The 25,829-nt window shown below is 42.7% G+C and overlaps 1 protein-coding gene across 2 annotated transcripts in view; it reads right to left on the bottom strand.

The window, feature by feature from the left end:
* The window catches only part of roraa (RAR-related orphan receptor A, paralog a), a 181,515-nt gene that overhangs the window by 34,058 nt on the left and 121,628 nt on the right, over positions 1 to 25,829 (bottom strand). Inside the window, exon 2 of one of the 2 annotated variants that reach the window (XM_022190684.2) lies at positions 25,463 to 25,492. In XM_022190684.2, the coding sequence (XP_022046376.1) occupies positions 25,463 to 25,492 (30 nt within the window). Of the gene's footprint in view, positions 1 to 11,621; positions 11,777 to 25,462; positions 25,493 to 25,829 lie in introns of those variants that run through there. The other variant, XM_022190693.2, reaches the window with a different exon arrangement.

The following is a 25,829-nucleotide window of genomic DNA, read 5'->3' as shown; positions in this document are numbered from 1 at the left end:
CAGAGCCAGAATCATTTCCTGCCATCTTTCCTGCTCACTCTGACACAGCCATTAACATCGACTGATATGTCATGAATAAATACAGCAAAATAATTGCTTTCAAAGACAATCTAGGCTCTGCTGTGCGATCGCAAAAGTAAGTCTTTGACAAAAATCACAGTAATTGTAGCTCAGTTTCTAATCTGAATAATTAATTTCTATTGCTTGTGATGAGAATCCACCAGAGGCAGAGACATGATAAAGAATAAAGGTCCTGACAGGGTTATGAGTCAGCAGAGATGTGAAATTCAAATTAGCCAGGCTAAGCAGTTTGGAGCTGATGTTGATTTGAGTAGACTCACTGGTCAGCCCCACAGTACAGTACAGGAGCCCAGGGCTGAAAGATGGTGGAGTTACTCATGGGCACAGGTGCTTTATCAGCAAACCACATGTGAGGGGTGAAGCAGTAATAACTGTGCGCCGTACTCTCAATGTATCTCTATATTTACAGTAAATCATAAAATACTATCCTACAAGCTGAGATTTACATTCCTCTTTTTCCAAATACGTCTTCATCTGAGTGAAAAGTGGGCGGAATATCTGTTCCGAGTCCATCGTGCGAGTTGGACTCGCGTTATTAACGAAATTAAAGTGAAGATCTATCATTGGCAAGGGGAGATGGAGCAGCGGGAGTAGAGGTCTCGCTGTTTTCTGTCACAGCCTCAGCTGTGTGCACACACTCTCCTTGCACACTGCCATCTTTCACTCAGCCAGCCACTTGCCTCCTCGCCCACTGTGCCCACCAGGCCCGGGCAGCACATGCCACTGCCAAACATCCATTTACTCCCCGCAGGACTCCCACGTATCTGAAGTGGGCCTGTTATTGAGCCCTGTTTAGATTTTACTGTGCTGAATGCCGAGCGCACAGGTGAAAACCTGTTATTTGGTGAGATGCACATGCACACACACACACACAGAAACACACACAATGCTTGTAATTAAACGCTTCATTTAAAATCAGCTTTGATAATTTCTCGGGTAACACCTTGTCAAGCTGACTGGCTAGACTTTACGGAGGGTGGTAATTGCATCCCTGTAGAGAGGCCAGTAGCATTTGAGAGGTTGTGTGGAATTATTGTACAGCATATGTCCAGTGGATTCAGCCACGAATGCTGAAAAACACACACCATAGTCCCAATACAATGTATACTGTATGTGCGCCTGTGTGCTTTGTGTACTTAAGTGTTCAGAAGTTCAAGATATGGGAGCAAACACATATTAATTGGCGATTATATGAGCAGTGTGACCCGATGACCAGAGCTATGCTCTCTCAACAAAGAATCCCACCTCCAACATCTTAGCCTGGAGGCAGGTTTAATGCTAACCTGCAGATGCTGCCTTTGTCTTTGAAGTGGAGCGATGGATGTACCAGAACAGATGGAGATGTTGGATGCTTTCAGGAATTATTAATGGCACGCTATGATCCCAAATGACCTTCAGCAAATAGTCTCCCAGCACTGGAGTACACAGGCAGCCCTGCACATCCATATTGTATTTAGACAACACACCTGGGTCAATGAAGAAAACACCAAGCCATCATTACTGTACTTCAAGCCTCGCAGTGAGCCATTCGGGGGAAGGTTTGCTTCCTTTTTCACACAAAGGCAATGCAGAAGCATCCAATCACATTAAACACAATCATATGTTTCAGGAATAGATCTGAGATTTATGCAGCAAATACACTAATTCCGTAAAGCCCAATTTGTTTCTCCCACAATGGGAAGCATACACTGGAATTAATCTGCAGAAAGCCTTTCCAGTAGTTTTAAAAATAAACCCTTCATCACTGGAAGCTTTTGTGGTTGCTCAAGGGAGATACTATTGTGACATTAAATCTATCTTATGAACATACATCAGTAATTGCCATATAATATCTGCCACCTATGGATAACATTTAGTTGACAATACAAACTGAAAAATCTCTGAATAGCCTCGGAGACAGAGCTGCTGAAATATAGCCCTGCGTTTCCCTTTTTATGTGACACAACTGACGTACGAAACTCACAGAACTTTGGTTATGTTAATGTATGCATGTATGTAGGAGAATAAAAGATTCACGGCATTGAAATCCTCAGAAATTATAGAGCAAGAGAAGCACACAGACATGCATCTAAATACCAGTCCACAGAAATGTCTGGAATTATAATACTGCACTTCATCATTAAATGACAAAATAATTATTAGGATCTAATATGAACAAATATTAATATTGTGTTGTACAGAAATCATATGCTTTCTAAAATGTACTATTTGGTGACTTTATTTAAAAAAAACTTGATATTATTGGTAACTGATTTAGATAAAAGTGATTATAAAAGCTAGCATTCAGCTTGGTGTTTTTTACATTTACTGCACACTTCTTTAGAGTGGTTATGCTTTATTTTACTGGCTTACTCTTTATGTATTCTCTTTAAGATGCTGCTATGTGGCATTTTTCCTTTACAAACTTCAACCTTCCTTGAACAAATTTGCACCAATTTTACCATGAAGCACCCACCCTCCCATAGTGCTCCTCTTATGCTCGATCATGCTTAAATGCATACACATAAAAGACAGAGATGTGTGCCCCCCCGCCCCCCATGCTTTCATGACTTTGTGCCTCAGGTGCCTGGAAATATAAAATCATAAATTATCTGCACAGAACTGGACAAGAAAGGCACACAAATTACCCAGGCCATTTCCTCTAAACATCAACAGCAAACTGCAAAGTCTGAACTTAACAGAAGCTGCAGTATGGCAATATAGTAAACATTTTACACCTGTATGGGTTTAATTGGGGTTATACAGTTTCTATATTTAGTGGGAATCGTGGGCTATTAGGATGATTCAGGCAACAATGCCCTGCAATGTTTGTACAGCATCTGCAAGGTCTGCAGCCCTCAGTTTCCAGTGAATAAATACTGTGGTAGTACTCTCATAAGACACTGCATGTCTTCAAAGAGCTACATCTAAGGGAGAAATTGATCAGACACTTTTTCTCACACTCGGTAAGAGTAGAAAGGAATAAATTATTTGAATGGTGTCTATCTACTTATATACCATGGCCTCTGATTAATTACCTTAGGGCTTGCTAATGAGAATTTGTAAATGAATACAATGTTAATCTACTATGTATACTGTGTTTACTCAAGTTTGCTGAGGCCAAAGGAAAAAAACAAAACAAAATCCCTTATGTATAAATTATAATAATCCCACATCAAGAGGAAGAAAAAAACCCATGCTGAGATCAAAGCAGAAAGGCCCGATGTAATCATGTGTCAAAAGATCAAAAAACAACTTCTTTACCAACTCAAGTGGGCAAGGTACGTCAAACGTACAATAGTTTATCTCTGATCATCCGCAATTTGAAAATCTGCCTCACCTATCTCTCATCACGTCTGTTGCTATTTCTCCTATTAGCTTTAGTTTATCCACGGTGGCAGTTATGATACAGAACAATGGGGCTGATACATAAAGAGGAAAATGATCATGAGGTGGAATCTGTGTGTGCTTTAGGTAACAAAGAAATTCTACTGAAAAAAAAAAACAGAAGCATGATGTTTTTACATTTGAGAATCCCTATATAGAAAACACTGATACTTTTATTATTTATTGTAGTATAGGACACAATACAGCATGCAAATGTGTGAAACATTCATTAAAAAATATTTAATTTAAACAGCAAAATAACAAAGATTTCCTTTAATAGCGCACAGTTTGGGAGGAGCTTCCCTCCTATTTCACATTCATTAGACCAGGGCCTTGTAACAGCTAAAGAAATGTCATTTACACAAGAAGGAAGTCAAACAATACTCATTTGTTTACTGAGACTGTTGGTGTCACATCTGAACTCCATTAATTTTACTTAGAATGAATGACTGTGTTCTTATCTCTCTTTGAGCCTGTGTCTGACTGGATAACACTGCCGGTAATATTTCTGTCTTAACTAGACAGGACTCAATATCTTGATTGCATTGTCGATGCGTGACAAAATATTAAAGCATTAAAGCAACAAGCAGTAAAACTGTGGGTGATATGTTTGACAGTGGGGCGTCATTAGCGGTGGGCTGTGCAGCTTTTATAGTAATTGAGAATGCTCTGTTTGGGCAGATTCCTCCTCTGTTGCCCCAAGTCTCACATTAAAGGCATTAAAACAGCCATTAGCACAGTAGGAGCAGGACTGTCTCCCACTCCCCTCCAACTATTGACAAAAACAAAACTTAGAGACGACAGCTGGTGATTTGTAACTAAGTGACAGATCCCGTCGAGCAAATAAAGCAGGCGTGCAGTCTTTTTGCTAGAAAACTCTATTTGCTTTCCTGTGACAGAAATCCACTGAACGCCACATAAACCCTTAAAAGTTTACATGAGGGTACATTTCTGAGAAGCTATTTATTTCAATTTATCTGATGCCTTTGTCCCATGTATTGGATTCTGGGAGCTCTGAAAATGAGCAAAGAGAGAGCTTTTTACATCAGGGATGAAGCTTCTTCTTTTGCCCAAATTAGGCTCCCGTAAGAGGACGATCATAAGCAAATCCTCAGACTTTGAGCGAGGGTCTTTGCTGACGCTGCTGTTGGTGAGGCTGGACTAGGCTGAGCTGAGCAGCCAGGTTGACAAGGACCTGTGCTCAGCACTAGGAAAGCTCTCATCCAGAAACAAGAAGCCCAGGGGAACAAAGACAACAATATGCCAAAAAACCCACTTGAAAACAACAAAACAACCCGAAAAGCCTCCAAAAGAGTCAGTGGTGGGTGATTGCCAGCTGCACTCCAGATTACCAGCCTCTCTGAGTGTCTTTCAGCAATTGCTGAGAGCTGTAGCATCATCTCCAGCTCCTTAATCAGTTCTGCTGGGGAGGGATGGATCCTGACATGCAAAAGGCTCAGCGCGATGGGGAATAAACTCATAATCAGCAATCAGATATTCCACATTGCTGGAGGGGGCGGGGAGCTCATCTCAGATAGGTCAAGGATCTCTCCACAGCCAGTTAACCCCCTTTGCTCCAACGGTGAAACACGCACAAACTCATTGTCTAGGACCGACATTGTGTAGTTGGCTCTGATGCCTGACTCGCTGAATTAGGATGGTGGGACCGACACGTGGAAACCGAGCCCATCTTTTCAGTCCTGTAAATACAGCTTTGAATTTCAAAACACATTTTGTGAGTTTATAAACAGGGTTTGGATTTCATTAAAGCACCATGTCCCTGAAAAAGCCATGTGCTGTGCCTTTAAACAAAGTTCATTGCCTTGCACATTCTCCTTCCTTTCATCTTTGTAATTAGCACTGAAGCAGCATTTCTTTTATTTCAAATGAATGCATGTGCATAAAAAAATCAATCTTAAGCAGACTGTTCTTGCAAGGCTGTTTTTCTTTGTTATTTATGATGATAAATTCCTTTCATGAATCTTAGCCGGTGTGAGGAGCACCTTATGCGGAGAGTTTCGATCTGAGATTCAAACGTGCTCTGTTGCGTTCTGCCTGGTGGCAACACGTAACGAGCCTCGACATCAATAGGTAGGAGACAGTCACGACTTCAAAACTCTGGGGGAAACATATTCATATCATTTGGCTCTCTTGAAGAGCACCCCCTAGTGCTCGGGAGGCTCCACCGATTGCTGTTTGTTCATCGGCACAGACATCAGATCAGATGAGTGTAAATGACGCCATCCTACAAGTAGAGCCCCTAATGGCCTCTGCTGGGACGTGCAATCAAACGCCTCACACACTTCTCTCCCTTTTGTAATCAAGTGGCGGAGCGCGTGTTGTGACGACCTTTGTTATAACGCTGCCTGTTCCCTCGTCTCATCAAAATTCCGTGCGCTTCTCATTTTTCATCCTTTCTTCCCCGCCAGCGTCCCTAGATGCCGCAGTAGCTCTCCATGGAGCAGAGGGGAGTGTATCTTAGTATGCTGTGACCTCTGACCCTTCCTCATTCCCTGACTCTACAGTATACTTTCGCTGCCTTTCTGTCAAAGCCCTCCTTATTTACAGTCTTCTTCTCTGACTACAAATTCCACTGACTTCCATATGTGCAACCTCGGAGATCTGCTCAAAGAAAGTTCACAGAACACGGCCACACTGCATCATGTCTGTAGCACAGGTGCTGACTAAGCCATACTCGTAACAAGCTCTATCACTGAGAGCTTTTTAGTCACCTCAGGTCACATTAACACCACAAAAGTACTTCTCTCCTGTCTCACCTCTGCTGGTCTGAAGCAGGAGGAGGATGAAGGTGATAAACCACACAAACAATACTCCTCTTCTTGCCGGCTGCCAGCATGCTTGCCTAGCAGGGAGATCTGATTACAACTGAGAAGAGAGCAGCTTGGTGTTTCATGGAAAAGCAGGTCAACTGTGGAACGCTGTCAGACCTCGGGAGTCACCGGCCTGATGGAGGAGGAGGAAAAGCTATCCGACATGTTGGGGAGAGACAGAGGTTTTGTCTCCGGCCGTACAATAATGGGCTTTATTTACTCCCCCATTAAGAACAGAAAGGAGAGGAGAAATGATGGAAGTGGAAGGACTGAGCGTACGACTCTAGGGAGAGATGCATTAGTGTTGTCTGGCGTTCCTCCTCACCTTCTACCTCTTTCGGTTTCTCCCCCATCTCCCTCTGGCTCTCGCACAAGAGACGGAGCTGCCCCACTGCCAACACCTAACTCCTTATGTGTTTTTCTGTCCTCGGTGTTTGAGTCAGACAAAACGCAAAATCAATAATGCTTTTTCTCCCCCATTTCCTCTTTGATGCAACTTCAAAAAGCCAATGGACAGCCCTCCAGAGGCCCACAGAGGAAAAAAGCCAATGGTACGAAACACGCTCGGAATGAAAGTACAGGGGAATAAAACTTCACCCTTCACTCTCTTAAAACACTGCTAACTTCTAAACCACAAGTGGCAAAGGCATATGAGGGCAAAGCGAGGCACGCGAGGCTTAAGAAACATACTTTCTTTTCTCATTAAATTACGCATGCACACATTAATTTTACAGTACAGAATCAAGCTAATCTGCAGTGAGAGGATGCATGTCAGAATTTGAAATAACTACAAAAAAACAAGCAGAGAGAATGTGAAGCAAAGGGTTTCTGTGAACAGGGGCAGCAAAAAATATCCCATCTCTATTCTCTGTACATATTCTACAGAGGAAGTTACAGGAAGAAAGAGAAAAAATGAAAGTAAAAATGTTCTTTAACTCTGTGGACTGTGGTATATGATTATCTAACGAGTGCTGACAGAGGAAGTATTCTATCAGCAGCTAAATGCTGCATGACAGGGAGACACTTCAAAGGATCTATAAGTGACTCCTGAAATACTGAGTGAAAGTAAAGTAGGAAATTACCTTTAAGTTAGAGGCATTTGACTAAGCCCGGTTAGGTGTTTTACCTGACTGGAGAGTCAAATGGAGAACCCTGACTGAACCTGGTGTGAATGCTTCAGAATGAACAAAAATCTTCTCGTGTCTGCTGGTTACCTTGAGCCTCTGCTGTTTATTGTATCCTGCTGTTTGATTGGACACAGGACAGGAGAGTCGTTTAACCTTGCCTGTGATTGGTCTAATCTGTCAAAACCACAAGGTGTGACTGACAAGACAAGATGACTGACAGAGCTGTCTGGCACCCCGGCAACGGCTTGGATGGAGTTGCAGATTAATGATTGTACAGTATAAAAATGGCGACTAAAAGCCTACAAGTCATTTTTTTCAAACTTTGTTCCTGACAAGGACAGTTTCGGTCTGTGTGTGTGAAACAGTCTCACAGTAAACAAAACTTCAGTGTTGAAAAGCTATTGATGAGCCATGAATTACTATGTATAAACTTTCAAAGCATGAACGGTAACTCAGTACCTCTGTAAAATGTTGCTTGAACAAATTTCCATCTCAGTATATTCTGTCGGCATGATCATTTATACAAACACTGGGATGACGTTCTGTATTATTTGATTTATGTTACTAACTACAGTGCAATTAATTTTCGCTTTACAAGGACAATTAGAATGATCAATAAAATGTGTAACATCATCAGCCACAGTAAATCCTGCTAACCAAAACTTAAAATATCATCAAATTCAGAAATGAGTGTCCACCGTTGGCCTCCTCTACTCTCCAGAGTGCACCTTCCTTACTTCCCAACTTCTATGGAGCCAAATCAAAAATCCATGCTCTCAATGGGCAGTCAATATCTCATTAACCAGTCCCTCTACACACAGTCAGGCAGCCAGGATGTTTGTCTCAGTGTGCACAGCTCAGACTGGCACACCTCACACACTTTAATAACCTGTGGGGACACCATTCCACCTCCACAGCCAGCTAAGAGGCGAGAGAGAGAGAGAGAGAGAGAGAGAGAGAGAGAGGGAGAGAGAGAGAGAGAGAGAGAGAGAGAGAGCTAAAGCACACACTCTCTTGTTTGTCTCTGCTCAGATACTGTTTGCAGGTTTTCAATTTCACTGTAACCCGTAAATACTCCCTTAGCGAAAGTGAAATCATATGAAAAGGAATCACACAGAATTTTATGATTGTGGAGAACTGAATTTTGCATTATTTAAATTGCTTCTATCTTGACATTCAAAATAAAATCATGTAATTAGAGGCTAAAATATACAGTTTGTGTATTTAACATTATGCAATGTAAAAAAAACAAAAAACCTCTACTTAAAATGCTGCTTCTTTGTAATTGGGTCTTTTATTTTAAATCCTTGCAGGTGACTTGTGCTATATTTGCCTTCACCTTAATCTGTGGCAATTTTTTCCTTTGGCTCTTCGTGTCCTCAGTCCCTAACTGGATAATAGCCAATCTTGTTAACCTCTGCTTTAATGTGTGAGAGCCTGCAGCATTGGGTGGGTGAGCACTTCAATCGGCCACTGATAGAAAGAGACACAGAGTACCAAATCTACAGCAAATATTTACAGCCTTGTTAACATAGCCTTAAAGCGCCTATCACAAGATATTTGGCTTTACCTTCTCTAGGGCCCCAGAACATTTTTCACAGTCTAGTACACTCTCGTGCTAAATCACATATTTATGTGCTGTCTGCATGCACTGAAGTGGCTTCCTGGGCCTTGCTTTCGACAATTCTGAGCCATTCCTGCTACGTATACCTGGCCACAATAATGCTCTTTGTCAAGGGTTAATTATATGTACTCTGTATGAGACGCACTTTTTACGTTTTTCTATCCACACATCAAACAACTTTCTTTAATTATGTAATTGAAATTTTCATCTTAATTGTGCTGAGTAGGCTGGCTAATTTGCATGGGGTAATGAGAGGGATGTTTCCATTACAGGTAATTAGGTACTTGAGAGGCAGTGGTGTGGTAGAGAGGCTGAATTGAGAGGGAGAGCTGGGTAGAGGGGGATGCAGGCTACAGACAAAGCCATGGAGACACACATGTTTCTTATAATATAAAAGCAGTATTTTTTTTCAGTACAGATGATCAAAAATGACTTTAAAAAAACAGCAAAAAATGCACATTCAATAGGACCGTGTAGCAGTATCAACAAAGCAATAAAGTCTTCGCCAAGGAAGCAACTCATTGTGCTGTTCGTCCATTTCACTGGCCATTTTCAGAAAGAAATTACTACTGCCATTTACACGAACTTCTAATTGTATTACTTGTTCGCAGTTTAATATCATTTCTGACAGTGTCACAGTATCCTGCCATGACACCAGTAACCTCTGTTAAACAGGAAAGTATCTATATGGGGAAAGGCAGAGCTGAGAGAGGACACAGAGAGTCTGGCAAATAGACCGACGTAGAAACACATTAACTGCGGTGCTTCTTTTTTTTTTGATGACAAATACAGAAAAATGTAAATATGGCTTATTTCTATTCATTTATCCATCGAATAATAATTTCTGAAAATTAAAATAATCTTCGCTCACAGCAAGTCAAGAGAAAATGAAATGAACACATTAAAAAATGTCCCGCAAATGCTACTTTTAAAAAGTAATAAAAAAAAATACCACACAGCATGAGACCCTTTTTTTCCTCCAAAAAATACGTGATTTCATAAAGCTCTTCGCCGCACAGAAAAGGACGTCAGGTCAAAAGGTCTTTTTTAATATGTGTCTCGCTGAAAATAAGATACAGGACTTTTCTCCTTCTCAATTTCAAACGCATCAGGCTTATCGCAAATGAGCGTGTGCCTCACTTTCAGAAATGAATTCTCACAGACTGAAGAGGGAAAGAAATGAACACAGAGTTGGCAGCACACAAAAAACCAAGACACAGAGCAGCATTTAGATGGAGAAGTAATATGTACAATTTAGGATACACTGTAAAGGTCACTACTAATATTATCGTTAAAATATTAAGTCATGGCATATTTTTTCGCACATTATTTTTTGCTTTTAATAATATTTTTTACGCAAAACTATTAGATTTTCAAAATGCTCTTCTGTGTTTTTCTCTTGATAGTAATAAGATACAAAGCAAACATGCAATTTTATTTCAGGAGGGAGGAGAGAAAGAAAAGCAGCACTTATCAAATCAAATTATTAGTAGATCTACTTTATATTTGACACAGAATGGCAGCTGCATGTGCCTGGTCGTGGTGATCGCAGGATATCTGATTGCATCGTGGGTGCATTTGAGCACATATGTTTGATTTTTTTTTTTTTTTTTTTTTTTACTCTATGGAAGAATGCATTCATAAGTGCGAAATGAACGCGAATACGTGCATGTGTGTGCAGGCATGCGTGAGACAAGTGTGTGCAGCAGCCTACTGTATGTCTGACTGCACTTTCAGTATCTGTCTGCACGGACGCGTGTGTGTGTGTCTGTGCGCGCGCACATGGACGCCTGCACGATGGAGAGGGGGGGAGGAGGAGGTGGAGGAGCTGGGATTAAAGCCCACCAGATCAACATCACAGCGACTGGGAGGACCCAGTCCTGCTCTCGTGGCCACACATGTAAACCCGACTACCCCAAAAAAATAGGTCAGTGGAGCACAACACACGCACAGATACATACACAGAGAGAGAGACGCACGCATGCACCGGTATCAACTCAAAGAATCACAGTCTGCCAGTCGCGCCAGTTGCCTTGTCGCCCGTCTGCGACCCACGTTCAACACTGCCACACACATCTTCCTGCGGCACAGACACGTCCTCTGGACTGGAACAACAGGATTAAGAACGGGACAGAAAGGAATAGCGACAGGACCCCCCTTTCTCTGCCTGCCTGCCTCGCATGCTCCCTCACATCCATGCCAAAAAAAAAAAAAACTTCTACTCTGGAGCTGCTCCTGTCAGGAGATGTCCAAAGCGCATGGTGTCCCCAGTGAGAAAACACACTGTAGTTCATAATCAAAAATTATAACACTAAAAATAATAACAACAATCTAGCCCAGCCTCTTTTCTGAGTTACAAAAATAAATTCTATCCATGCGCGTAAAGATGGATAACACAAAATTCACTTGGACACAATCAGACGCACTGTATTACTGTATTTCCTCTCTCCCTCCCTCCCTCTCTCCCTCTCGCTGTCACACTCATGCCTTGCAAATGAAATGCAAAGAGTTGGCAGCCTATGAATAGCGTAGCCCCGTACTTCCCTACTTGTTACTCTGGCTGCGGGATCGGCATGCATTGGGCGCTCTTACCTTTCATAGCTGAAATCACAAAATACATCATTAAGCTTCGCGTCCATAAGAGAAGAACTATCACCAGCGCAAAGCCCTCCACTGCTGTCTCAGCAGCAGCTGGCCAGCACAGCTCTGTCTCTCAGCCTCCGAGCATGACCACACCAGAATCCATGTGACTGTGACATCAGTGTTCATGTCTGACTGCTCCCCACCCACCAGCCTTTGATTGGCACAGCGTGCAGCCAGTAGGGGCGCTGAGAGCTCAGGCAGGGAAGCTGGCCCTCTTCCCACTGATTGCAGTCAGAGTCTTGTATACCGGCTTGCTAGACACAGCACACTCTTAACTATCTTCTGTGACTTATCTTTTTTTTTCTTAGTGCAAGGATAAAGTCAGGAACCAGCTCTTGCAGGCTGCATTTTTTTTCTTCTTCTTGTTCTGCACCCATTTGCTCTAAAAAAAAATGTCAAGGGTAAGAAAAAAAAGTCAAAGGGGATTTATTAAAAGAAAAAGGTGATAGTGAATGAGAAAATAAAGATGAAGCAACAACATAAAGATGCTAAAATAAGCAAGCAGAGGGAAGAGGATCTGTAATTTCTCTGTGGCTCAAAGATAGAGCGCTCCACTCCTCCTCCTCCTCCCTGTCTGCAGATATGAGTGATCAGTGTGAGGCCAGATGTCTGCGAGCAGCGGTGGGCCCTTTGCGGAGAGAAGATGAGTGGAGCCTCAGCATCTTCCCCTGACCTCTCAGAGGACCCATGTGCCCCTCTCCACCTTCTACTCCATCCTCCTTCCCCCTCCGCCCGGCTCTCACGCACTCTTTCTGACAGGTGAAGAAGGGGAGATAGTGACGGAAGGGTTTGGATGATCCCCTCCACCCCACAGCGACCAGGCGATGAGTTTCTCCGCTATCACTTCTGCCTCTTCCTCCTCCCGTGCCTCCTCACTCTCGCCCCCTGCTTTCCATTCCGGTCTCTACCTCCTCTCTCTGCCTCTCCCTCCCTCCCTCCGTCCCTCCCTCCCTCCCTCCCTCCTCTCCTCACTCCTCTCCTCACTCATCCTCTCTCATATGATAATCTGTTCTGACTCCTAACCAGCTGCCTCTCTCTGATACAATATTCTGGTTTAGTGCAATCCAGCCTTGGCCAATAACCATTTGGCATTTCCACGAATAAGCTGGTGCTCATATCATCTCGTCTCAAGACAAACATCACACGGCTTTGCTCGCAGACACTGCAATATTTTAAATCGGAAAATGAAAACACTGAAAATATTTTTTTTTTCACACTGTCCATGTTTCACATTTGGAAATTTGGATTTAGGAGGCTCATTTTACATTCCCTACACAGTTGCTCGATTTTAATAACCCTGCGGCACTGAATCTTTGCCACAGAACTATGACTCCTCCACAGGGCAACAATTTCATATTAATGAAGTAATTGTAACAGGCTTTTTGATTGTTTATTTATTGGTGTGTTGTACTTGAAATAGCTGTATTCATTTAGCATCTTCTGTTGTGTTCTATTCATTGAATAAAGGTATTTCTAACCACATATAAAATGGAAATGAGGACTCAGCAGCTTGCAACATAAATCTTCCCATGGCAATGTTTCATTAGGACCTCTATGATCCATTAGAGTCACTAAACACATTAACTCAGGTTGTGTCAACACTGGTCTCATATTGCACACTGTCTAATGAACAAAATATCATTCAGAGCCTGATAGAATCAAATGGAGCGTGCCTGAGATACAAACTAGACGCAGACAGGCCACGGTAAACGATTCACAACAATGTGACGTGAGAGACGGTGCAGACATCTCAATTTTGATGATGGCGTCCCCCCCACAAGATCTTCAAAGTTCACCAGATGAGTCAGGGCCGAGGCCCACGCAGGAACATGTTTAACTGCCACTATCAGTAGTTGTCTGTGTCAGTGTTTCTAGAACTGAGCAGGGCTCTTCACACTGTGGCTTAACACCGGGTTATGGCTAAGGAGAAGAAAAAACAAACAAGCCAGGATAGCAGGGGTTGAATCTGTTGGCAGGTTACCCAAAAACATTTGGAAGGAGGATAACAGCCGTATTACAATCAGGGCATCAGGAGAGAGTTGGAAGTTGCATGTTGTCTGCAGTTTTCACCTACAGTGTGTATGTGGAAAATACCTTTTGAGAGTTTCTTACAAGTCAGGATGATGACTCAGATCAGTCAGTGGCTACTTCTAAAAAACAAACTAAGGAAATCCTCTAAAATGTCACATTAAACCAGATACGGTCACACGTACGAAAAGATCTACTTTTTAAATATAAATAAAGCTGTTTGCTACATAGCCATTCACTGAACTGTGTGTTTAATTAAGGTCTCACTGCACTCTGACTTTTCTCTTTCAACACTCCCATGATCCAAATTACAAAAACCCATACTACTTTGAACAAAAGCAATAGCCACTATAAAAGTTGTCGACAGCGTGTTCTGTGGATTATCCAGAGTAAAGGGGAAAGGAGTGTTGCTCTGTCCTTTCAGCAATTCAACAAATATAGTGCCTCCAACTGTATATAATTGTGTTTAAAAGCCCAGGCCTCCCAAGGGACCAATGTTTCCTGCAAAGCTGCTTCATTTGCTCTTGATCACACTCTTCCTTGACTGCTCCACATTACCAGTGACAGCATGCCAATACGCTGCTGATACTTGTTCATTAGGGCATTGATTTAGCCACAAAGGGACTGATGGTCAGCTGTCTGTGCGTATTAAATCAGTGATGTGGAGAAAATCAATAGAATCATTTTAGTCAATAACTTGTTTATTTGCCGGGGTTCAAAACAGAAATTGTGATCGTGAAGCTGCAGCGTTTCCGTCGGCACACTGCGGGTACGGATGCTGATCTGAAGCGGATACTAAACACTAAATTTCTGCATTCAGATGGGCCAAATCATGTTTCTCACACTCCTCGTGGATTAATTCAAGCAAATGCATTTACTATAAACAAGCCCTGTGGAATGAAATTCAATTGAGATGTGGTACAGAACATCCACTGGTGTCCCCGGAGGAGAGGAGAGGACGAGACCTGATAATGGCCTCATTAGCAGTCTGTCAGTAGCCATTCCATGCACAGACTCACCATGCAGCTGATCCACGTTAACTCTTACAACTCTGGACTGGCCTTTCTCGACCGCGGAGCTGTAGTCAGCACGGTGTTGCACTCTGTGGCCTTTGACCCCCCACAAGATGAACACTTCCTCATTTTGTGTCCCGATCTCGTCGTGAAGTATTTCAGAAAGCCGAGGCTTATATTCCACCGCAGAGCCACCTGGGTGTTTGGAACTGCACCACCAGCCTCAAGCAGCGGTAGAATTAACAAGCTCCAACAGGCACTCCATGAAAACAATACAGATCAATTTAATATAGATGCCAGGGAGTGGAGGGCATAATATTAGAACCATAACAGCACCGGCCCACACCACACAATCATAAACCAATTTAGGGCCATTCTAGGCAATTTCCTGGGGGCTTCCACTTGTGGGAAGACTTCAATAAATCACACAGACAACAAAGGAAATATCTATTTCAGTGAAAATAGAGGACACTATTGGGTTATGTCCAGAGGACTGCGGAGGGTTGCATTTAAAGACAAGTTTAAATAAGAGCAGTGAGAGTTTAAAAACACACTTCATGCCACCGCTGTGCCGGTATTTTATGGTAGGGTATGTGTAGCTACAGGAAATGCTGTTAACTCATTACGACTAATGGATTTTCCATGGAGCCGCGCAACGTGTCTCGTCTAGCGAGGTAGCAGCTGTAGGTAAGCGTTGTGCTTTTTAAAATTTTTATAGTTACACTCTGATCAGATGACTCCAGATTAATGACTGTATACACTGCCCTTCATCCTTTATATGCACAGCAGCCCCAGGGCTAGATCAGCACCAGCCTCTGACTGTCTGTCTGTCGCTAAACACACATGCACACAAACACAATATTTATAGAATAGTGGGGTCAAAAGGAAGAGATATGAAAGCGTATCACTCCTACATAGGTGAAGTGTACACCTGTCATCTGTCATGTAATCAGAATCAACAACACAGTACTTATAGTGAATGGATGACAAGGCTACAGCCTTTTGTTATACTGCTATGATTATTTATAGATCGAAATTTAAATATTTTTTATAAGCAAACGGAAAAGTACAAGGCCCTGGTATTTCCAAATCTACTGAATCATCATATTTTGTCAAAAAAAGAGAACATACTGCACACTGTGTCATACTTGCAGCAAGGCCAAAGTATTCTCTATGGACTGGCCACATAATTTAAAGCAGACTTGCACGTCTGCTCCACATTAAGTAATTCTTTGCAGGTATGACTGAGGTGGTGACAGGAGGCTGTGAACAATAAGATAAGCACTAAACTATTTCAATTGAAAACAAATGTCCTCAGCTGCTTTTTAATCACTACTTCGTCGAGCGGCAGTTTGTTTTTTCGCTGTTATTTTTCTGCAAAACATAAGTCAAAAGTCATTCCACTTCAGCAAAAGTGTTTATTATTTGCATGCTGGAACTCGATGCTCAATTAGTGGATGCAACCTTGAAGAAAAAAAAAAAGCACTTCACAGACAAAGTTATTTAAAAAAGGCTTTTGTATTTACCTAGCTGGAATAAATCTGTTTATTTGGTTTATCAGCTGAAAAGGCAGAGGTAAAGAGAGCTCATCATCACTGCTGGAGTGCTATCATATATCTCTCAGAACAATTTTTCAATAGATCAATAGAAATCAGATTTAACAATGAATTGCAGTGCATCTCTTTTGTGTGAGGCTGCCCTTGGGGACAGAAAGGAAAGGGATAGGAGGATAGACAGAGAAGGAGCGAAAGGGAACGAGGAGAGGAGATTATCGCAGGCATGGCAGCCTGTGTGAGAGGCTTAGCTTGGCTAGGCAGGGAGGTGGAACCCTGTGAATTCTAATGAACTGGCAAGACTCCCCCAAAACCAGCTCCATCTCCATGGCAGGAGGACGATAGGAGGGAAGGAGGAGGTGATTAGGAAGGCGCAGCCCCTCCACGGCAAACCAAACAGAGCAGGTCATTTTCCCTGTGATAATTATGGCTATAACCAGGCATGAGGGATTGGTAATGGACCTGCTTATTCTTCATGCCCTGCAAAGGCAACCACTGAGCCTGTCAAGGGGAAAAAGCGTGATGATGTGTCTTTTTTTCTGTTAGTAGGGTGACTCTGGTAAGAGTTGCAATGGCTGTTGAAAAGGGCAGCAGGGGAACTTGGCCTTTGAGGGAGAAGTTAACGAATGAACTTCATTATTGAGGAGCATACCAGGGAGACCCCCTGGAGTGTGTGATGTATTACCTAGCGTCAAACTTACACACTCCCCCAACATCACCAGTATAGTCCGACATCGGCTCTGGGGGGGAGGTAGGCGTGCAAACTAAAATAGTTTAACCTTCTGGCTTAAGGCTGAGAGAAAAGAAGACAACAGAGAAACAAACCTGATGTACAAGATCTGCATCAAAAAACTTGTTTTCAGAATAAAAAAAATTGACAAAGCATCTAAGCGCTCGGTCTTCTCTCTGATTTTGGGCTGAACAATTTCATCGTTATTCTAACTCCTGAAACACCAAAGTGAATAATGAGGTGGTGCCTTTTCCGGTGACTGCTCAGTGTAGAAAACCCTCTGAAGAAAACAGTTTTAGCTTAAACTAACACATATTTAATGTTCACTCTGTGACTTCAGGTAATGCAGTTGGTCCAGCGAGGCATTCAAGATCAACGTAATGTAGTTTACTCTCATTTATTTAAAAAAAAAAAAAGCAGCTCTGTTCAAGCATGAAAGTAACTTTTCCAAAGTTCTATGTGCTTTATTAAAAAAAACAAGCGACCCACCGGAGGGACTAATGTTTTCCTCAAGATTGAGGGAGATCTTCAGGCTATGCGTGATGTGCACCACTTAGCCTTCCCCCTTCCCCTCTTCCACCGGGCCTGGATGGAGTTTCTCTATGGTGGACGGGACGAAGGATCTCTTTACTGCGCGCACTCTCAACACTTTTACTCTTGACTTATGAGGATGCCATGGGTGCAGGGGAGTGATTCATCACTGGATGTGTTCCTCTTGCACCCTCACACATTAGTAATGTGGTCCGCTGAGGAGGAGTCCTGTCATCAGTCTGTACCTGGACCCTCTGAACAAGGTAGGTCAACAGGAGGCAGCAGCGGCTGGCCCACTTTTAGTCTTTCACAGCACCTTTAAGTTTCCTCCAGCTCTGCCACAGCTGAGCCTGACAGACACACCGAGACCGGTTTGGTCAAGGGGAGACACTGCTTTAGTAGTGTTAGCGCTCTGCTCACTGTATCTATTGACTCAGTGAACCTTGTCCTCCAAGAGCCCATGCACAGCGGGCCAAACTAAATTTGGTGAGAGGTGAAAATGAGGGGGAAATAGTATCTTCATTCAAAATTTTTACAGAGTCTACAAAGACAAAAAAAGTGGAAAAACAAACAGATATGAGCCATAGTTTGGATGAAAAGTTCCCAGACTTATCCATCTGAAACTGCCTGAGGGAATTTCATCACAAGACTCCCTAGTCTTCTGTAATACAGCCGCAACAAAATAACACATGATTGTCTGTTCTTTCACAAAATACAGAGCCACTTTAAGTCAGTATAAGCCTTTGACCTTAACGTTGCAGGTAATGCACATTTAAATACCTACCTCAGTATTCATGTTTGTCATTTTACTTGTGAAGATTAGGTGTAAAAAGGCTATTTGAAACCAAAACACAGGATTAAGGGATAATGCTGCTCTGTGTCTTGTGAGTCGACCTTGATTCTGTAATCCAGCACAATACTGGAGAACAGCATATTTCTCGCTCTTGTACATTCAATACTCTCACTGTAGAACAGCTCACTCTGATGTAATGGCACAAGGATAATGGCACCATGCTGAAAGAGAAAGTAATCTGAATTAAGCGGAACTTCATTGTAATATCTGTGTAATAGAACTGGAAATAGTATTACAAGATTTGCACAAAGAAAAATATTATTGACAGCACTTTTATATTGATTAGATATGAAAGGAGGCTACATGAAAGCAAGAGCTGACAGCGGTGTTACTGGTAAGAGAGGAGAAAAAATAGAAATGGGAAAAAAAATTGTTTTGAGTTACGCATACCTGCATTTTAATGATCACAGTGAGAAATGAACTTGATCTTTAAAGTGAACCAACCTGCAGTCAACCACGGTGCTATTAAGGGCCGTGCCACTTAATCAGAGGGGACGCCAATTTAGCAAAGAGCTAACTATGCAGGAGGGACCCTATGTGGGCTTCAAACACATTATAGAGCATTGTGTCACCTGACTCCCACGTAGCCACGAACCGTATACATGTTCTCCTCTCTTCTCTCAATCTGCTTTATTTCCCTGACTTCATATCTCCTTACCTGTTTTTTTTCTTCCCTTCCCTTCACCGTACCGCAGACACAGTAGAATGAAAACCTGCCTTTGATGTCTGGGATCCTATAATGCTGAGCAGTAGAAATCCGCATGCCTGTTATCTGCAGAATCTTAATGATGACGGCTAACTTCACAATGGGTTAACCGCATCCCTCTGTTCTCACACTGCACACCCACAGAAACACAAATTAATAGCAACGCGGAAAAAACAGCATTTCTCTAATAAAGCAGATTCAACAAAATGGGCACAATGCGATCAGCACAAATGTCAATGTATAATATCACCGAGAGCTTTTGTGAGCGCGTCTGCTTTCTTCTTTGTGTATGTAACTTCTGTTTCTACTTTAGTTTCTGAACAGAGTGGCATCATTTTTTCGGAAGGATATGATCCTCACTTCAAATTATCTAATTCAGCCTCAGCACACATTTGATCAGTATGCAGTTTGTTGTGTTTTGTCCCAACATATTTTCTCTTTGATGCACTGCGAGGGTTATTATTGATCTTCAAATAGTGCACACACCGTAAGACATTTCAAAAGAATTACATTGCCGAGGACACCTTGCTCATTATTCGACAACATTCCAAGAATTAATTTATACATAAATTTTGCTCATCCTTATTTGTGCATAATATTGCAGAACTTCCATCTCATAAAAATGCACAATGGAATAATTCAGACGACAAACGGATTGATTTTGAACCACTCCAGCGTTGTATAATTTGTCTCAAAATACCATTAATTTCTGAAACAAAGGAACCTGATGATGGCACAAGGACATATAATTATGGACCCCATCTTAAAGCTTCCCCATCAGCATCAGTCAGGATCATATCTGGAGGAGCTCCATGACCTCCGCCTCTGTCGCCCTCCATGAATCAAACCTTTCATTACATGCTGACACTCTTGTCCTGTGCCGAATGTGTGTACACCATGGGAAAGTGATGAGGCATCGGAAACCTGATGAGAGACGGATAACCCGCGCTTGTGCAAAGGCTGGCCGACCGTGTGCGGCGGCGAGCGCGAGGCCAGCCGTGCCCTCCCAGCCATGCCAACTGCTTCGCCTGGCAGCAGCCACCGTCTCAGCGCAGCCCTCGCTCCCTGGCCCCTTTCACCTGAGGCGGCCGACAGCCGGCATAAGAGAAATCGCCCGCAGCAGATGGGGCCACTTACTTTGGCCGGCCCATCCGAGCATTGTGTCCTTGTCACATGTCACTTACTCTTGTTTTCTGGTCTGACAACACTTCAAGACAGGGCCTTTCAGTTTTGCATGACACACAAAAGGGAAAGGGTGAGGAAAAGCTGACGAGGTCTCTCTTCACTCTGGCTCAAATTCTCTGAAAGAGCCGGCACCAAGAGAAGAACCAGATTAAGCGCCAACAAAAGCGGAGCACCCCAAGCCCCACAAAAACCTGTCTTGCACCCCTATGGCTCCCCTCACTACTCTCCGCCTTATAAAACACCCTGGGCCCCTAGGAGGTGATAAAAAGAAGAGTCCTTACCCACAGAAACTTATGCAAAGAAAGTGCATGTACAAAGGCCATTTGCAATTTTACAAAATGGCAGACATAATGCTTTTACTGAAAAATGAGGACCTGCCATATTGAGTTGGAGAGGAAAAGACATGGCAGGAGAGGAAAAATAGAGAAAAATCATGTTGGCCTGGTTTACGACAAATAGATAGCTCTATTGATTTCCCTTTTACAGTGGCTGTCCATCCCTCACTGTTGTGATTACACTGACCTACTTCAGAAAAAAAAATAGCCGTCTATTATAGATTAAACCAAAATGTCCAAAAAGAAAATACTCCTTTTGTGGAACAAACAAATAGAGTACGATGAAACACAACCTACAGTACAGACGGAGAAAAAGATTGTGTCAATTTAAGCATTCAGTGTTGCTCTGGGAGAAGAGGAAACAACCGTTTCTCGTACCATGCTGAGAATCAAATAACTTTCCACAGAAAGCGTGGCTGTGCGTAGTGGGGCCCTGCGTCATCAATTTGAGTTTTAACAAAAATCCAACAACATTAAAATGATTGCAATCAAAAAAGAAATGCTCGGCTTAAGTTTAAACATCAGAATGGTAAATTTTTACAAACTTGGAGAAATATTTGGTAAGAACAACAGGGTAAAATGTATTTGATGATAATCTACAATACAGACCGTGGTGCTGCACTGTTTTTTTTTTTACTGTAACACTACAGCACAGTGTTGTATGTTTTGTGCTGATGATTCCTTTGTGTCTGTGTGTATTGCTGTGTGTGTGAGTGTGTGTGTGTGTGTGTGTGTGTGTGTGTGTGTGCGCGTGTGTGCTCGTCCTGCTCCGCTATGTCTGTGCTGTGCGTCTCACTAGACTATCTCTCTGCGCGTAGCTCAGGGGACTCTGGCTGGCTGATCTTCATTATCAGCCCTAGCTTAACAATGTACTGGATGCACTTCCCACATGAGTGCAACTAACAAATCCCCACAGAGCTGAATCAAGGCAACAATGTGATGAAATACCTTCAAACAACCACTGAGCATGGAACACTGAGCTATGCAGAGACAACTCACACTGCCCTGGGCGATTCCACAGGAGTGCGCCTGTTGCCAAGCAAAATTAGACAGCAACTGGGACATATTATTCTCCTAAATTGGCAATGTACAGCACTATTAAGGACCATAAATCTCATGTTTGATTAACTGCAAATACCTCAACTCACACAGCCAATGCATTAACATTTTACAGCGCAGACATCCGAAGCAGGATCCGCCATGTCATTTAATAGTAAAGGACATGCTTTCCAACAGCAAAAGCTGTCACTGTGACATGTTAACACACAGAGCATTATTGGAATTAATAAGGCTGTTGTTTCAAAAACATGTACCAGAATACTTTTAGGATTGTTCTGTAAAGAAAAAAAAATGCACAAAGGCAAGAAGTCTAAAAATTCTAGCTTCATAACTTTGAGTGTGCCGCAATGAGTGATAAAATTTCACTCCAACTCTGCTCTCTGCATTTCTGAGGCGGTGCAGAAGAATCTAAATCATCTGGTTCCTTTAAAACAGATTGGCTGTACTATTAGTATGTGAGTGCACATCACTGACGAGAGAAACTCAATACAAGCTGCTAGCAAATAAATGAAGATGCAGGAGCAAGGCCATGTTTCTCAATCAGTGTAAGAAGTCTGTCACCACAATGGAGATAAATACGGGGTGGAAAAAAGCGGGGACTCGAAAATGCATCTGTAGATGCATAGATGCAGAGGGAGGAAACTTCGTCTGTCTCCTTTTCTCTTTTTCCCGGAGTTACATTTGTACTACTGCCTCCCTCTGGCCACTCTATTCCCAATCTAAAACCAGGCACACATTACACACACTACACGTGAAGACAGAGGACTGGCAAAATGCTGCGAGCATGTGTGAAACATAATGAAATCAAATACAATAGCATGGCACGAAAAGTGGATGAATAATAATGTTTGTGATGCTTGTGTTTTTCAGTTTATACTGAGACCACCAGAGAGGGGCAAAATCACACAGTTTTTACGCCGGTTTTATTGAATTTAATCATTCAGGTTTTTTGTATTTCTCATATTTGGATTCCTGTATGTTTTGTCTACTCCTTAATACTGTAGAGGAGGCCAAACATGTAGTTTGATGTTGACATGCAGATCTTTGTCTTGTTGTTCATAATGGGCCGAACAGTCAGTAGACAATCAGTATATTGTACATTTACAGCTGCAAGAGAGAGTGAGAGGATTAGCTCGCGGTAATCAGGCGATCTGCACTGTTCGAGGAAGAGCATCCTGGCTATATGACCTGTGTGTGCATGCGTTAGCAGGCTCTCTGCTATTCGAGCTGCGAGACCGAGTCCCAGACTGCTGATGGTAGATTAGAGGTGAGACGTCTAATCTCAGTGTAATCAGCTGCTGCATCTGAGCCTCCGCTCCACACCAACTTTCTCAACAGGTCCAAACAGAAACTCATCTCGCAGCGACGCAGTCCTGCTGAGGTAAGAGAAGGTGACGGTGTGTATCTGGTGTCCGCCATCAAAGAAAAAAAAAGCTACAATACAAATTTACATCCTCGCCTTTTAACTGTCACCTCCTCTTGAGGTGAGAGATACACCAAGCTACCAAAACTCCATACAGCAGAGCATATGTAAAACTGTCAGAGCAATGCACAGGAAAACCACAGCTGACTTCTTGCTGAGAATCACGGACTTGTGGTGAAAGCAAGTGCTGGCAAGGGGGCTGCCCCTTCTGAAGAAATGAAGAAAGAAGGGGGGACAGATAAAGAGAAGAGAGGGTGCAGCCACAGACGATAAATCTAGTCCTGAATGGGGGAAGAGGACATCGCAGCCATTGGCACGATGATATAAGTATCTGTTTTCATCAAGAATGCTTCACCTTCTGATGGCTTAATGATTAGCGAATTTGGGTAGATGGAAGAGGAAAGTGGAGGAGAGGAGAGGAGAGGAGAGGAGAGGAGAGGAGAGGAGAGGAGAGGAGAGGAGAGGAGAGGAGAGGAGAGGAGAGGAGAGGAGAGGAGTCTGCCAGTGAACAGCTGCCCCTGTAATTTATATTGATGAGGGGACTGGCATGGCGGGGAGCTTCCAGCAGTTTGATCACTCAGGCAGAGTGGGGAGTTAGTCAGAGACACAGCCCATCCCTGTGGTCTGGGTTGGACTGGGAAGACCTCTTAAACACACACACATGCACACACAGAAACTAATATACCTGCGCACACATACACATACAAGCAAGACTGCCAAGCTCACGTTACAAGTGGCGGTGTGTAGCGGGGAAGCCAGTGTTTTCACTCCGAGAGCAGAAATAGATCCACAGCCTGGCTATAACCATGTAGGGCAGAGACATCTCCCTCATTATTACTCCAGCAGCCATATAATCACCAGGCTTCTCTGAAAAAGACCTTCCCTCCACATTCTCAATGACCATTAACTGGCCCTTGAACTTTTTCTTGTGCACACAGCTCTGACGAGGCTCTATCGCCGCTTCCTGTCTGTGAGGCACAGCAATCAACTACTTGTTAAGAGGCTTTACTTTGATTTCCTCACATGGACAAGTTTTGAATATTTCTCACTGAAATGAGACAGCGTAGTCCAGTCTCTGCCCAGAGCTTTGAACCCAAGACTCCTAAATCATGCTCTTTGATTTGAGCCCCCTTCTAGTGTAGAGGTGCTTAGCGCCGCACTAATTAAGATAGTGGGGCGGTGGATGGTGGGTCAAAGCATTTCTGTTCTACCTTGAAGATATCCTGACACAAACACGAACATTCTCACACACACATCAAAAAAAATACTATAGCCCCTCCAGACAAGCAAATAGCAGAACACACAATCACGCTGCTGTTTTGACGGGGCTGTTTGAGTAAGGTAGAGCTGTCGAACATTGAAGATCATATCCTTTGCCCTGCTGTCTGATGTAAGAAAGAGCCAGGGTGTTTTACAGGGAGAGATGCAGCCTCTCACAATCTGAAACACTCCGACCGCTCTTACAGAAAAGCCCTCTGGCCTTCCCTCTCCACAAGTTTCATCAGAGTGATCAGAGCGAAAGGATAGCCTTCAGGGCTAGTTTCTTCCATTCACACAGTGGGGTATGATCACACACATATGGATGTACACGCATACACAGACACACTGCAGAACACTACACAAAAGTGTTTTTACATGCCTTTTCGATTGCACTTCACGTGTCAAAATAGAGTACAAATCTCTTGGAAATCATTGATTTCTACAGGTTGAACTGTTCATCAATTCTTAATGAACAGGCTGAAATTGAAAAGGCAGTGGCTGTGAGAAAAGGCAAAGCCTGTGTACTATTGTTGTAGCGCACAAAGAAAGCCCTGTATCTCACATGTGAGACATGTGTCACACACTGTGTCTGTATCTTTCAATTTTAGTGATATGATCTGTTCTTGAAGAATACAAGCTCTGGTAGTTAATGCAGCCTCAGAGGTTACAAACCACCACACAACACCACATCCGTGTTTTTCAGCTGCAAGGCCTTGCAGAAAACAAAGAGGTGCTTCACCACACTCCCTGCTTCAAATGTGCATGATTATCAAACAGTCATAAGACTGCATAGCATTTTAATTTCCTCTCTGGGGTTATCATCATATTCTCTCCAGTATGAAAATGGAAAAATACAAAACAGAGAAAGTGGAAGGCATAGATCTAATTGAAGGTATTGATTTATTACTGTACTAGTCAGGCAATGATGAAAAAGAGTCAACATACACACAAACATAATGATGTTATCATTTCTACTGTATATGAGGGATGGGGAATTTGTTTTTGTTTTTTTCATGTTAAGTATAAGATTTGACCTGGAATTAAATGACATTGTTACTGTTTTAAAAATGGTAGTAGAATAAACACTGGATAAATAAAAAGTGTTAGTACTTACAAGTATGTGTCTTCTTTGTTACTGAGATACCTGCAAAGAGAAAACAAATAAACATGAGAAAAATCTGAAAAACAAATGTCAAATGCACGCAAACCCTAATTTGCATGTGGCTCTGCTATAACTGGCTGATGATGGCATTTAAGAAGGAAGCCCTGCATCCCACCACACTGTGACTGACCAAGGTCAATTAGGTGGCATGCCCCTGGTAATTATGGGTATGGGCTGGTGTCTCACTTACGGCTACGCTACATCACCATCTGACAAGGTGGTTAAAAGTCTGTATTTTCTGCAGGCAGTAAATAAAAAACTGAACTAAAACAAACAACATTTGGAATGCTAATGTGTGGCGTAGCCTCAATGATTGGGG

Source organism: Acanthochromis polyacanthus, chromosome 8, assembly GCF_021347895.1.
Source record: "Acanthochromis polyacanthus isolate Apoly-LR-REF ecotype Palm Island chromosome 8, KAUST_Apoly_ChrSc, whole genome shotgun sequence".
In the NCBI taxonomy this organism is placed as follows: Eukaryota; Metazoa; Chordata; class Actinopteri; family Pomacentridae; genus Acanthochromis; species Acanthochromis polyacanthus.
The sequence above is the reverse complement of the archived record's forward strand: the minus strand, read 5'-3'. Positions and strand labels throughout refer to the sequence as shown.